This window comes from Salmo salar, chromosome ssa24 (genome assembly GCF_905237065.1).
Source record: "Salmo salar chromosome ssa24, Ssal_v3.1, whole genome shotgun sequence".
NCBI lineage: Eukaryota > Metazoa > Chordata > Actinopteri > Salmoniformes > Salmonidae > Salmo > Salmo salar.
The window spans coordinates 33,499,605-33,515,231 of NC_059465.1; the positions used below are offsets into that span (position 1 = coordinate 33,499,605).

Below are 15,627 nucleotides of genomic sequence, written 5' to 3' on the forward strand. Positions count from 1 at the left end.
GCAGTGCTTTGTTGCCATTCCTAAATGACACAAAACAAATGGTGCACTAAGTAACTTCTTAGTTGAAAGACACAGTGTGGCATTCACTCGGACACCCCTCAACACACACACACACACACACACACACACACACACACACACACACACACACACACACACACACACACACACACACACACACACACACACACACACACACACACACACACACACACACACACACACACACACCACACAAAGACAGGCCTTGTAAGGCTTCATCAATGTAATACACCTGTAAGCTGCACCATATGAGTGAATATGGATGATGAAACAAGCCCGCTGCTGTCCCTCTGGCTAACAGACCTGCAGTCACAGTGCTATGAGTCGAGGTACATAGTTGGGCCAGGTGCCTACTTAAGAAGCCTTATGAAGAGAACCCCAAACACACCTGGTGACAACACAGTCTGGAGGATGGTGAAGGAGTCGGGCCTCTACCATGGACTTACTTTGTCTGTGTGTGTGTGTGTGTGTGTGTGTGTGTGTGTGTGTGTGTGTGTGTGTGTGTACGTATCTACATCCATGCTTGTGTAAGCCACATCTAGCCCTTACCTTCTCCGATCCAGGACGAGCTGCCGTCACTGAGGGCGAGAGTGAACCCAGCACCCAGGTCTTCGGCCCAGTCCACCCGCAGGAAATAGGGGATGCTCGGGTCCAACACCACACTGATCTGACGGACCGTACCACTCATGCCTCCCAAATACCCTCCCTCTTCTAGCTCCAGATCTGCAGAGATAGAGACCCAAGGGACCGACTTTAGACAAGGACAATCTTCATCAAGGTAGAGTATAGTGTCCACTGTACATAAAACACTCTTGATGTGACAACTTAAAAATAATTGTACTTTTTCTGTTATGAATTTGGATTATTAACAGTGGTTGCTATGCCGGGCATTGTTTTATTGCTCATGGTTTACTGTGAATACAAGCCCCCATGCAAATTCACTCAGGGATTGGGCAGTGCCATACAGTGTGTTTCAACAATGGGCCTTTTAGGAGGTTGAATATATATGTGTGTGTGTGTGACGTTAAAACCACAGGGGATATCCATGGGGTCTGGCAATGGGGTTTTGGCTCTCTAACCACCAACAAAGTGCAGAATAAAAGAAAAGAGCACAACATCCTGGTTGTTTAACAGCTAACACAATTAGAATGTTGTGTATCAAAACATATAGGTTAGGCCTAGGCTGAATCACTTGAATCCCTGCAGCTTTTGCCAGACAAAGATTTATCCTCAATCACAAAAATGATAATCTGAGGTTTACAAGCCAATCTCAGATTCCCCTACCTGCAACATTTCTTCAAATCTCCCATTACAGAAACCATTGATGAATTAGAAATGTAGTGGAAAATTTGTTTTCCTTGACAAAGCCAGGGAAACTTTTACTTGATTACGAATGTCCATGCCAAAAAGCATGATTACAGCTTCCAGGTGAAGTGAGAGGTGAGATGGACTATTGCCTGCCAAAGTATAGGGCTGAGTGAAAAGAACTGCTTCATTGGCAGTTGGCCATTTGGACACGTTTGAAGAAATGAAAAGAAGCCCATTCGGAGAGGGAGCCAAAAGTTATGTGTCCACACATTTTTTTCTCTCTCTAAAGAAGCCCAAGGAGCAGGTCAAGGTGATTCAAAATCAGTGGTACAGCTGAGACCTGTCCTCTCTCACACACACACACAGACACACACACCCGCCCCTCTCAGCAGATTAAAGTTGACCCTTTGTGCTCTGAGGAGGGTTTGGTTAGGCAGGATGGAGGGGTAAAGGATAAGGAGAGAAGGGGGTGGGGTCAACTTTAACCTCATAAAGAGAGCCCAGCTTCTCATTAGTTACTGTAACATCTGTCTGAAGAGACGATGACCCTGCAGTAATGACAGAAGGACACTCCAATTAAATAAACACTGTGCTGACTCTCAGGAATGGAGCAATGCCCATAGAGCTTCAAAGCCAATGCTGGAATTCTGGCCATGTCATCCTCATATCCCTTAAACACAATCATCCCTGTATCCCTAAATCATGACACAAACTCCCTCCCTTTCACCTCCAGCCCCTCACTCCTCTATTCTCCTCTCACTAACTCTGTAATTCTTTGTTCACTCCTCCCCTCTTTCCCAATGCAGTGTTCTGTCCTTTCTCTTCTGAAGCACGTTTGACAGGGTCTCAATGGTTGAAGTCTCAACGGTGCAGTACCCTAATGTAGGGGTCATCAAAAGTTACCGCAGCCACAAAGTAAACCCTCCCTATATCTTCAATTTGTCATCTTAAAATTGTATTTTAAACCTAACACTAACCTTAACCACACTCCTAACCATATGCCTAACCCTAACCTTAAATTAAGACCAAAAAGCTAATTGTTTAAAAACAATTCTAATAAATGCAACAGTCGGAAAATCGTCAAAGATACTCCAAACTTTTGAATTTTTATAATCCATCAGATATTGACTAAATTATAGCAGACAAAGAATATTTTACTGCCGCGAACGTAATGTTTAGGGATTTTGGTTGGAATTCATGTATAAAATGTATTGTCAAAATGTATTCTTAGAATGAAATCATATATACATTTTCTTATTGTATCAGGTATATTTTTTATATATATTTAGTGTAAAAAAAAGATTAGATGTTCCTCATTTCCATAAATACACAGGGTATATTTACATATATGAATACATTAACAAAAAAGGGGTGGAACAGGGCTGCACCCAGCACTCACCTGAACTGCCTAAACTGCCTCAATTACTTATTCAACAAGTGTGTCAATAGCAGGATACCCTCAGAGTAAAAATCAACACGCTTGGATCACGCTAGATTACACGTATCTAAACATCAAATCAAATTGGTCACATACACATATTTAGCAGATCTTTTTTTTAAATTACGGGGAGCCCGTTATTGCGGGTGTAGCTAAATGCCTTCCATTGTTTGCAAGTTTAGACATAATAATCACTATTATCATTTTCGGAAGTTGCTTTCATTTCAGCACATCTAATTTGTAAACATTTCAACCAATTTCAAAGAATGTTTATAAAAACGTTACCATGTCTATTAAGACAAAGAACAGGGGGTAAATAAAAAAAGGGGGGGAATACATCTTGTGAATGAAATATTTTGTCATGATGAAATCTTGGAAATAAAAACAATTAAATATTTTTGGGGGTTAAATCCAAACAAGCACTTGTTCTTTATAATAATCACTGTAACTTGATTCCTGAATAGACCACACTGTGTTTTTCGGGGGGTTTTTTCATATTTTTTGGGGGGTTTTTTGGTTGAAAACTGTTTTCTGCCCCTCCCAAAAGATAGAATTTGTAGATAATTGGCCCTCTTTCTGGGACTCACCCACAAACAGGACCAAGCCTGGCCTGTTGAGGAGTGACGGACTCCATCCTAGCTGGAGGGGTGCTCTCATCTTATCTATGAACATAGACAGGGCTCTAACTCCTCTAGCTCCACAATGAAATAGGGTGCAGGCCAAGCAGCAGGCTGTTAGCCAGCCTGCCAGCTTAGTGGAGTCTGCCACTAGCACAGTCAGTGTAGTCAGCTCAGCTATCCCCATTGAGACCGTGCCTTTTGTCTTGGGCAAAATTAAAGATGGCGGTGTTCGCCTTAGCAATCTCACTAGTATAAAGACCTCCTCCATCCCTGCCATTATTGAAAGAGATTGTGATACCTCACATCTCAAAATAGGACTACTTAATGTTAGATCCCTCACTTCAAAGGCAGTTATAGTCAATTAACTAATCACTGATCATAATCTTGATGTGATTGGCCTGACTGAAACATGGCTTAAGCCTGATGAATTTACTGTGTTAAATGAGGCCTCACCCCCTGGTTACACTAGTGACCATATCCCCCGCACAACCCGCAAAGGCGGAGGTGTTGCTAACATTTACGATAGCAAATTTAAATTTACCAACAAAAAAAACAACAACAACGTTTTCGTCTTTTGAGCTTCTAGTCATGAAATCTATGCAGCTACTCACTCACTTTTTATAGCTACTGTTTACAGGCCTCCTGGGCCATATGCAGCGTTCCTCACTGAATTCCCTGAATTCCTATCGGACCTTGTAGTCATCGCAGATAATATTCAAACTTTTGGTGACTTTAATATTCACCTGGAAAAGTCCACAGACCCACTCCAAAAGGCTTTCGGAGCCATCATCGACTCAGTGGGTTTTGTCCAACATGTCTCTGGACCTACTCACTGCCACAGTCATACTCTGGACCTAGTTTTGTCCCATGGAATAAATGTTGTGGATCTTAATGTTTTTCCTCATTATCCTGGACTATCGGACCACCATTTTATTACATTCGCAATCGCAACAAATAATCTGCTCAGACCCCAACCAAGAAGCATTAAAAGTCGTGCTATAAATTCTCAGACAACCCAAAGATTCCTTGATGCCCTTCCAGACTCTCTCTGCCTACCCAAGGACGTCAGAGGACAAAAATCAGCTAACCACCTAACCGAGGAACTCAATTTAACCTTGCGCAATACCCTAGATAAAGTTGCACCCCTAAAAACTAAAAACATTTGTCATAAGAAACTAGCTCCCTGGTATTCAGAAAATACACGAGCTCTGAAGCAAGCTTCCAGAAAATTGGAACGGAAATGGCGCCACACCAAACTGGAAGTCTTCCGACTAGCTTGGAAAGACAGTACCGTGCAGTATCGAAGAGCCCTCACTGCTGCTCGATCAGCCTATTTTTCCAACTTAATTGAGGAAAATAAGAACAATCCTAAATTTATTTTTGATACGGTCGCAAAGGTAACTAAAAAGCAGCATTCCCCAAGAGAGGATGGCTCTCACTTCAGCAGTAATGAATTCATGAACTTCTTTGAGGAAAAGATCATGATCATCAGAAAGCAAATTACGGACTCCTCTTTAAATCTGCGTATTCCTCCAAAGCTCCGTTGTCCTGAGTCTGCACAACCCTGCCAGGACCAAGGATCAAGGGAGACACTAAAGTGTTTTAGTAATATATCTCTTGACACAATGATGAAAATAATCATGGCCTCTAAACCTTCAAGCTGCATACTGGACCCTATTCCAACTAAACTACTGAAAGAGCTGCTTTCTGTGCTTGGCCCTCCTATGTTGAACATAATAAACGGCTCTCTATCCACCGGATGTGTACCAAACTCACTAAAAGTGGCAGTAATAAAGCCTCTCTTGAAAAAGCCAAATCTTGACCCAGAAATTATAAAAAACTATCGGCCTATATCGAATCTTCCATTCCTCTCAAAAATTTTAGAAAAAGCTGTTGCGCAGCAACTCACTGCCTTCCTGAAGACAAACAAAGTATACGAAACGCTTCAGTCTGGTTTTAGACCCCATCATAGAACTGAGACTGCACTTGTGAAGGTGGTAAATGACCTTTTAATGACGTCAGACCGAGGCTCTGTGTCTGTCCTCGTGCTCCTTGATCTTAGTGCTGCTTATGATACCATTGATCACCACATTCTTTTGGAGAGATTGGAAACCCAAATTGGTCTACATGGACAAGTTCTGGCCTGGTTTAGGTCTTATCTGTCGGAAAGATATCAGTTTGTCTCTGTGAATGGTTTGTCCTCTGACAAATCAACTGTAAATTTCGGTGTTCCTCAAGGTTCCGTTTTAGGACCACTATTGTTTTCACTATATATTTTACCTCTTGGGGATGTCATTCGAAAACTATGTTAAATTTCACTGCTATGCGGATGACACACAGCTGTACATTTCAATGAAACATGGTGAAGCCCCAAAATTGCCCTCGCTAGAAGCCTGTAAGGAAGTGGATGGCTGCAAACTTTCTACTTTTAAACTCGGACAAAACAGATATGCTTGTTCTAGGTCCCAAGAAACAAAGAGATCTTCTGTTGAATCTGACAATTAATCTGGATGGTTGTACAGTCGTCTCAAATAAAACTGTGAAGGACCTCGGCGTTACTCTGGACCCTGATCTCTCTTTTGAAGAACATATGAAGACTGTTTCAAGGACAGCTTTTTTCCATCTACGTAACATTGCAAAAATCAGAAGCACACCTGCATTGCTTGCTGTTTGGGGTTTTAGGCTGGGTTTCTGTACAGCACTTTGAGATATCAGCTGATGTAAGAAGGGCTATATAAATAAATGTGATTTGATTTACTTTTCTTTTCTACACGTTTGCTCAGTCTGTTCATTGAAAGATATTGTAATTCTATATGTAAAATACACCTGTAAGATTTTTTTTATGTATATATATATATATACAAATGTTTGGACGCACCTGCTCATTCAAGGGTTTTTCTTTATTTTTAATATTTTCTACATTGTAGAATAATAGTGAAGACATCAGCACTATGAAATAACACATTTGGAATCATGTAGTAATCAAAAAAGTGTTAAACATATCAAAGTATGTTTTATGAGATTCTTCAAAGTAGCCACTCTTTGCCTTGATGACATATTTGCACACTCTTGGCGTTCTCTCAACCAGATTCCCCTGGAATGCTTTTCCAACAGTCTTGAAGGAGTTCCCACATATGCTTGTGGGAACTTGTTGGCTGCTTTTCCTTCACTCTGTGGTCCAACTCATCCCAAACCATCTCAGTTGGTTTGACGGCGGGTGACTGTGGAGGCCAGGTCATCTGATGCAGCACTCCATCACTTTACTTCTTGGTCAAATAGCCCTTACACAGCCTGGAGGTGTGTTGGGTCATTGTCCTGTTGAAAAACAAATGACAGTCAAACTAAGCGCGAACCAGATGGGATGGCGTATTGCTGCAGAACGCTGTGGTAGCCATGCTGGTTAAGTGTGCCTTGAAATCTAAATAAATCGCAGACAGTGTCACCAGTAAAGCACCCTCACACCTTCACACCTCCTCCTTCATGCTTCACAGTGGGAACCACACATGCGGAGATCATCCGTTCACCTACTCTGCATCTCACAAAGACACAGCGGTTGGAACCAAAAATCTCAAATTTGGACTCATCAGACCAAAGGACAGATTTCCACCAGTCTAATGTCCATTGCTCGTGTGTTTTGGCCCACGCAAGTCTCTTCTTATTATTGGTGTCCTTTAGTAGTTGTTTGTTTGCACCAAATCGACCATGAAGGCCTGATTCATGCAGTCTCTGAACAGTTGATGTTGAGACGTGTCTATTACTTGAACTCTGCGAAGCATTTATGTGGGCTGCAATTTCTAAGGCTGGTAACTCTAATGAACTTGTCCTCTGTGGCAGAGGTAACTCTGGGTCTTCCTTTCCTGTAGCCCCGCCGATCCATCACAACTGGTCTGCCGATGTAATCGTCCGATGTGGTTTCAACAGGCTTTTCCGTTGCGATGTCGCAGAAGACCCATCTGCTAGCCCCAGACCGCTAGCTTTCTGAACGCCGTGCCTCCCGCTCGCCTAGCATAGTACCTACTACCGAACGGCTCCCTGACTCACCTAATGCTGCTCATTGGACCGTATGATCACTCGGCTACACATGCCTCTCTCTAATGTCAATATGTCTTGTTTTCTTCTGTTTCGGTTAGTTATTATTGTTTTATTTCACTGTAGAGCCCCTAGTCCAGCTCAACATGCCTTAGATTGCTCTCTTGCCACACACCCCATTTATGGGGTGACCTCACCAGGCTTAACTGGTGTCTCCAGAGATGCAAGCTCTCTCATCGCCACTCAATGCCTAGGTTTGCCCGAATGCCCCAATGCCAAGGTTTGCCTCATCGTCACTCAATGCCCCACTGTAATCACATCCTACCATACAATTGTCTGTACATTATGCCCTGAACCTATTCTACCATGCCCCGAAATCTGCTCCTTTTATTCTGTTCCCAACGCACTAGACGACCAGTTCTTAAAGCCTTCAGCCTTACCCTTATCCAACTCCTCCTCTGTTCCTCTGGTGATGTAGAGGTTAACCCAGGCCCTGTAGTCCCCAGCATTACACCTATTCCCCAGGCGCTCTCATTTGTTAACTTCTGTCACCGTAAAAGCCTTAGTTTCATGCATGTTAACATCAGAAGCCTCTTCCGTAAATGTGTTTAATTCACTGCTTTAGCACACTCCGCCAACCCTGATGTCCTAGCCATGTCTGAATCCTGGCTTAGGAAGGCCACCAAAAGTTCCGAAATTTCCATCCCTAACTGTAACATTTTCCATCAAGATAGAACTGCCAAAGTGGGCGGAGTTGCAATTTACTGCAGAGATAGCCTGCAGAGTTCTGCCATACTATCCAGGTCTGTGCAAAAACAGTTTGAGCTTCTACTTTTAAAAATCCACCTTTCAAGAAATAAATCTCTCAGCGTTGCCACTTGTTATAGACCCCCCTCAGCCCCCAGCTGTGCCCTGGACACCATGTGAATTGATTGCCCCCCATCTATCTTCAGAGTTCGTACTGTTAGGTGACCTAAACTGGGATATAATTAGCACCCCGGCCATCCTACAATCTAAACTAGATTCCCTCAATCTCACACAAATTATCAAGGAACCAACCAGGTACAACCCTAAATCCGTAAACATGGGCACCCTCATAGATATCATCCTGACCAACTTGCCCTCTGAATACGTCTCTGCTGTCTTCAACCAGGATCTCAGCGATCACTGCCTCATTGCCTGCGTCCGTAATGGGCCCGGAGTCAAACGACCACCCCTTGTCATTGTCAAACGCTCCCTAAAACACTTCAGCAGGCAGGCCTTTCTAATAGACCTGGCCCTTGTATCCTGGAAGGATATTGACCTCATCCTGTCAGTAGAGGATGACTGGTTATTCTTTAAAAGTGCTTTCCTCACCATCTTAAATAAGCATGCCCCATTCAAAAAATGTAGAACTAAGAACAGATATAGCCCATGGTTCACTCCAGACTTGACTGCCCTTGACCAGCAGAAAAACATCCTGTGGCGTTCTGCATTAGCATCGAATATCCCCCACGATATGCAACTTTTCAGGGAAGTCAGGAAGCAATATACACAGTCAGTTAGGAAAGCTAAGGCTAGCTTTTTCAAAAAGAAATCTGCATCCTGTAGCACTAATTCCAAAAAGTTTTGGGACACTGTAAAGTCCATGGAAAATAAGAGCACCTCCTCCCAGCTGCCCACTGTACTGAGGCTAGGAAACACTGTCACCACTGATAAATCTACGATAATTGAGACTTTCAATAAGCATTTTTCTATGGCTGGCCATGCTTTCCACCTGGCTACCCCTACCCCGACCAACTGCTCTGCACCCCATGCAGCAACATGCCCAACCCCCCTATTGTTGCAACCCCTAATTCAAGCCTGTTCAACCTCTCTTTCATATCGTCTGAGATCCCTAAAGATTGGAAAGCTGCCGCGGTCATCCCCCTCTTCAAAGGGGGAGACACTCTAGACCCAAACTGTTAAAGGCCTATATCCATCCTGCCCTGCCTTTCTAAAGTCTTCAAAAGCCAGCTGGTCATGGGTGCACCTCAGCCACGCTCAAGCTCCTAAATGATATCATAACCGCCATCAATAAGAGACATTACTGTGCAGCCGTATTCATCGACCTGGCCAAGGCTTTTGACTCTGTCAATCACCGCATTATCGGCAGAATCAATAGCCTTGGTTTCTCAAATGACTGCCTTGCCTGGTTCACCAACTACTTCTCAGATAGCGTTCAGTGTGTCAAATCGGAGGGCCTGTTGTCCGGACCTCTCGCAGGCTCTATGGGGGTTCCACAGGTTTCAATTCTCAGGCCTACTCTTTTCTCTGTATATATCAATGATGTCGCACTTGCTGCTGGTGATTCTCTGATCCACTTCCACACAGACGACACCATTCTGTATACATCTGGCCCTTCCTTCGACACTGTATTAACAAACCTCCAAACAAGCTTCAATGCCATACAACACTCCTTCCGTGGCCTTCAACTGCTCAGCGCTGATCCCGTAATCGGGATCAACATCCAGCGAAAAATCAGAGCGCCATATTCATAACCAAATCTAATAATTTCTGTTTGTCAAACATAGGACTATTTTACACCGTTTTATAGATACACTTCTCCTGAATCGAACCACGTTGTCCGATTTCAAAAAGGCTTTACAGCGAAAGCAAAACATTACATTATGTTAGGAGAGTACATCGTCAAAATAGCCACACCGCCATTTTCCGACCAACCACATGCATCACAAATAACCAAAAAAACAGCTAAATGAAGCACTAACCTTTGACAATCTTCATCAGATGACACTCCTATGACATCATGTTACACAATACATGCATTCTTTTGTTCGATAAAGTTCATATTTATATACAAAAACAGCATTTTACATCGGCGCATGATGTTCAGAAAATATTTTCCCTCAAATGCATCCGGTGAATCAGCACTACAATTTACTAAATTACTATTTGAAAACATTTGTAAAATGTAATATTGTCATTCAAAGAATTCTAGATTAACATCTAGTGAATGCAACCGCATTGCCAGATCTAAAAATAACTTTACTGGGAAATCACACTTTGCAATTAACGAGGTGCTATGCTCAGAAAAATAGGCTAGGCGATACAGGTTAGCGCCATCTTGGAACCATCTAAAATCAAATATACTATTGTAAATATTCCCTTACCTTTGATTATCTTCATCAGAAGGCACTTCCAGGAATCCCAGGTCCACAACAAATGTAGTTTTGTTGGAAAAAGTTAATAATTTATGTCCCAATAGCTCCTTCTTGTTAGCGCGTTACGATGGCTACACAAAATGTACTGAAGTGCGCGGGACTTGTCGTCACGAATGTGCAAAAAATATATATTTACGTTCGTTCAAACATGTAAAACGTTGTATAACATAAATCTTTAGGGCCTTTTTCAACCAGAGCTTCAATAATATTCAAGGCGGACGATTGCATTGTCTTACTAAACGTTTCGGAACGAAAGGGTACCCAGGGGCGCCCGCGTCATAGTAGTAATGGCCCTCCCCCTATGACCAACTTTCCAGGCCTCTCGTTCGGTCAGTTTCTACCGGAGAAGACTCAAACCACTTTGTAAACACTGTTGACATCTAGTGGAAGCCTTAGGAAGTTCTCAATGAATCCTAACTCACGGTGTGTTTCATAGGCAAAGACTTGAAAGTGATCCCACAAATCAGATTTCCACTTCCTGTTGGGATCTGTCTCGGGGTTTTGACTGCCATATGAGTTATGTTATACTCACAGACACCATTCAAACAGTTTTAGAAACTTTAGTGTTTTCTATCCAAATCTACTAATTATATGCATATCCTAGCTTCTGAGTTTGAGTAGGAGGCCGTTTAACCTGTTATGGCTAGGGGGCAGTATTTTCACGGCTGGATAAAAAAACGTACCCGATTTAATCTGGTTACTACTCCTGCCCAGTAACTAGAATATGCATATAATTATTGGCTTTGGATAGAAAACACTCCAAAGTTTCTAAAACTGTTTGAATGGTGTCTGTGAGTATAACAGAACTCAAATGGCAGGTCAAAACCTGAGAGATTCCTTTACAGGAAGTGGCCTGTCTGACCATTTCTTGAACTTCTTTGCCATCTCTATCTTTTACAAAGGATCTCTGCTCTAACGTGACACTTCCTACGTCTTCCATGGGCGCTCAGAGCCCGGGAAAAAACAGAATGTCGTCATCCCAGCCCCAGGCTGAAACACATTATCGCATTTCTCAAGTGGCCGATCAAGGGACTGTGGGCTTAGGCGCGTGCCCTGGCCGCCCCCGTCTTTGTGATTTTTCCTCTGTTTGCCGAAAAGGAGATTCCCGGTCAGAATATTATCGCTTTTTTACGAGATAAATTGCATAAAAATTGATTTTAAACAGCGGTTGACATACTTCGAAGTACGGTAATGGAATATTTAGAATTTTTTTGTCACGAATTGCGCCATGCGCGCGACCCTGATTTACCATTTCGGATAGTGTCTGGGACGCACGAACAAAACGCCGCTATTCGGATATAACGATGGATTATTTTGGACCAAACCAACATTTGTTATTGAAGTAGCAGTCCTGGGAGTGCATTCTGACGAAGACAACAAAAGGTAATCAAACTTTTATAATAGTAAATCTGATATTGGTGAGTGCTAAACTTGCCGGGTGTCTAAATAGCTAGCCCGTGATGGCTGGGCTATGTACTTAGAATATTGCAAAATGTGCTTTCACCAAAAAGCTATTTTAAAATCGGACATAGCGATTGCATAAAGGAGGTCTGTATCTATAATTCTTAAAATAATTGTTATGTTTTTTGTGAACGTTTATCGTGAGTAATTTAGTAAATTCACCGGAAGTGTTCGGTGGGAATGCTAGTCACATTCTAGTCACATGCTAATGTAAAAAGCTGGTTTTTGATATAAATATGAACTTGATTGAACAAAACATGCATGTATTGTATAACATAATGTCCTAGGAGTGTCATCTGATGAAGATCAAAGGTTAGTGCTGCATTTAGCTGTGGTTTTGGTTTTTGTGACATTATATGCTAGCTTGAAAAATGGGTGTCTGATTATTTCTGGCTGGGTACTCTGCTGACATAATCTAATGTTTTGCTTTCGTTGTAAATCCTTTTTGAAATCGGACAGTGTGGTTAGATTAATGAGAGTCTTGTCTTTAAAATGGTGTAAAATAGTCATATGTTTGAGAAATTGAAGTAATAGCATTTCTAAGGTATTTGAATATCGCGCCACGGGATTCCACTGGCTGTTGAGTAGGTGGGACGCAAGTGTCCCACCTAGCCCAGAGAGGTTAAACAAATCAAAATATATTTTATATTTGAGATTCTTCAAGTAGCCATCCTTTGCCTTGATGAGAGCTTTGCCCACTCTTGGCATTCGCTCAACCAGCTTCATCTGGAATGCTTTTCCAACAGTCTTGAAGGAGTTCCCACATATGCTAAGCACTTGTTGGCCGCGTTTCCTTCACTCTGATGTCCGACTCATCAAAAAAACATCTAAATTTGGTTGAGGTCGAGGGATTGTGGAGGCCAGGTCATCTGATGCAGCACTCCATCACTCTCCTTTGTGGTAAAATAGCCCTTACACAGCCTGTTAGGTGTGTTGGGTCATTGTCCTGTTGAAAAACAAATTATAGTCCCACTAAGCCCAAACCAGATGGGATGGCGTATCGCTGCAGAATGCTGAGGTAGCCATGCTGGTTAAGTGTGCCTTGAATTCAAAATAAATTGCAGACAGTGTCACCAGCAAAGCAAAGCACACCCACACCATAACACCTCCTCCTCCATGCTTTACTGTGGGAAATACACATGCAGAGATCATCCGTTCACCCACACTTCGTCTCACAAAGACATGGCAGTTGGAACCAAAAATCTCCAATTTGGACTCCAGACCAAAGGACAAATTTCCACCAGTCTAATGTCCATTACTCGTGTTTCTTGGCCCAAGCAAGTATCTTCTTCTTATTGGTGTCCTTTAGTAGTGGTTTCTTTGCAGCAATTCGACCATGAAGGCCTCATTCACGCAGTCTCCTCTGAACAGTTGATATTGAGATGTGTCTGTTACTTGAACTCTGTGAAGCATTTATTTGGGCTGCAATTTCTGAGGCAGGTAACTCTAATGAACTTATCCTCTGCAGAAGAGGCAACTCTGGGTCTTCCTTTCCTGTGGCGGTCCTCATGAGAGAGTTTCATCATAGCACTTGATGGTTTTTGCGACTGCACTTGAAGACACTTTCAAACTTCTTGAAATGTTCCGTATTGACTGATATTCATGTCTTAAAGTAATGATGGACTGTCGTTTCTCTTTGCTTATTTGAGCTGTTCTTGCCATAATATGGACTTGGTCTTTTACCAAATAGGGCTATCTTCTGTATACCCCCTTACCTTGTCACAACACAACTGACTGGCTCAAATGCATTAAGAAGGGAAGAAATTCCACAAATTAACTTTGAACAAGGCACACCTTTTAATTGAAATGCATTCCAGGTGACTACCTCATGAAGCTGGTTGAGAGAATGCCAAAAATGTGCAAAGCTGTCATCAAGGCAAAGGGTGGCTACTTTGAAGAATCTCAAATATAAAATATATTTGTATTTGTTTAACACTTTTTTGGTTACTACATGATTCCATATGTGTTATTTCATCGTTTTGATGTCTTCACTATTATTCTACAATGTAGATAATGGTAAAAATAAAGAAAAACCCTTGAATGAGTAGGTGTTCTAAAACTTTTGACCGGTATTATAGTCTATCACAGTGCCATCCATTTTGTCACCAAAGCCCCATATACTACCCACCACTGCGGCCTGTATGCTCTCGTTGGCTGGCCCTCGCTACATATTCGTTGCCAAACCCACTGGCTCCAGGTCATCTATAAGTCTTTGCTAGTTAAAGCCCCACCTTATCTCAGCTCACTGGTCACCATAGCAACACCCACCTGTAGCACACGCTCCAGCAGGTATATCTCACTGGTCATCCCCAAAGCCAACACCTGCTTTGGCCGCCTTTCCTTCCAGTTATCTGCTGCAAATGACTGGAATGAATTGCAAAAATCACATACAATTTACATCTCCCTCACTAACTTTAAGCATCACCTGTCAGAGCAGCTTACCGATCACTGAACCTGTACACAGCCCATCTGTAAATAGCCCACCCACCCAACTACCTCATCCCTATATTGTTATTTATTTTTTTGCTCTTTTGCACCCCAGTATCTCTACTTGCACATCATCGTCTGCACATCTATCACTCCAGTGTTAATGCTAAATTGTAATTATTTCACCACTATGGCCTATTTATTGCCTTACCTCCCTAATCTTACATTTGCACACACTATACATTGATTTTTATTTTGTGTTATTGACTGTACGTTTGCTTATCCCATGTGTAACTCTGTGTTGTTGTTTTTGTCACACTGCTTTGCTTTATCTTGGCCAGGTTGCAGTTGTAAATGAGAACTTGTTCTCAACTGGCCTACCTGGTTAAATAAAGGTGAAATGTAAAAAAAATCAACATTACAAACTGTTGTATGTGTAACCGATGTGAAATGGCTAGTTAGCAGTGGTGCGCGCTAATAGCGTTTCAATCAGTGACGTCACTCGCTCTGAGACTTGAAGTAGGGTTTCCCCTTGCGTTGCAAGGGCCGCGGCTTTTGTGGCGCGATGGGTAACGATGCTTCGTGGGGTGTCAGTTGTTGATGTGTGCAAGGGTCCCTGGTTCGAGCCCGGGTTGCGGCGAAGAGAGGGACGGAACCTACACTGTTACATATGCAAATCTCTTTTGATCCAAGGGAAATGATTTTGGCAAAATCAAAACAAATGTACCAGAAAGAAATAAAGATTATGGGCATGTGACACTCTATGATCTGTATAGGGCACATTGAGCTGCCTGGAAAATGTGAACTAGGCCTAGGTGATAAAAGGTAATTCTCCATAGAGGATGAGTTATGGAGGATGTGAAGTCAAACAACCCCAGCCACTAATTCAAGATGCTTCCAAGAGATAAGTGATTCTCTAATTACATATACCCAAGTTACTGCAGCCAAGGCCTGGACAACCAGCAGTGTAATTAACTGACATTCCCAACATGCTCTGCACTTGCAAAACTGATGATTTGCCTATGGGCAGAAACATCAGAGAATAATTTTGGCGGCATGACAACAGCACTGTGATATATTAGGACTTTGTTTTGCTACTAGG

The 15,627-nt window shown here is 42.4% G+C and overlaps 1 protein-coding gene across 7 annotated transcripts in view; it reads right to left on the bottom strand.

Annotated features, from left to right (window-relative positions):
- LOC106585761 (DNA repair protein XRCC4) overlaps window positions 1-15,627 on the bottom strand; it is an 89,565-nt gene that overhangs the window by 61,605 nt on the left and 12,333 nt on the right. For 6 of the 7 annotated variants that reach the window (XM_045706641.1, XM_045706644.1, XM_045706643.1 and 3 more), the window contains one exon: window positions 592-765. In XM_045706641.1, the coding sequence (XP_045562597.1) occupies window positions 592-765 (174 nt within the window). Of the gene's footprint in view, window positions 1-591; window positions 766-14,366; window positions 14,436-15,627 lie in introns of those variants that run through there. The other variant, XM_014172344.2, reaches the window with a different exon arrangement.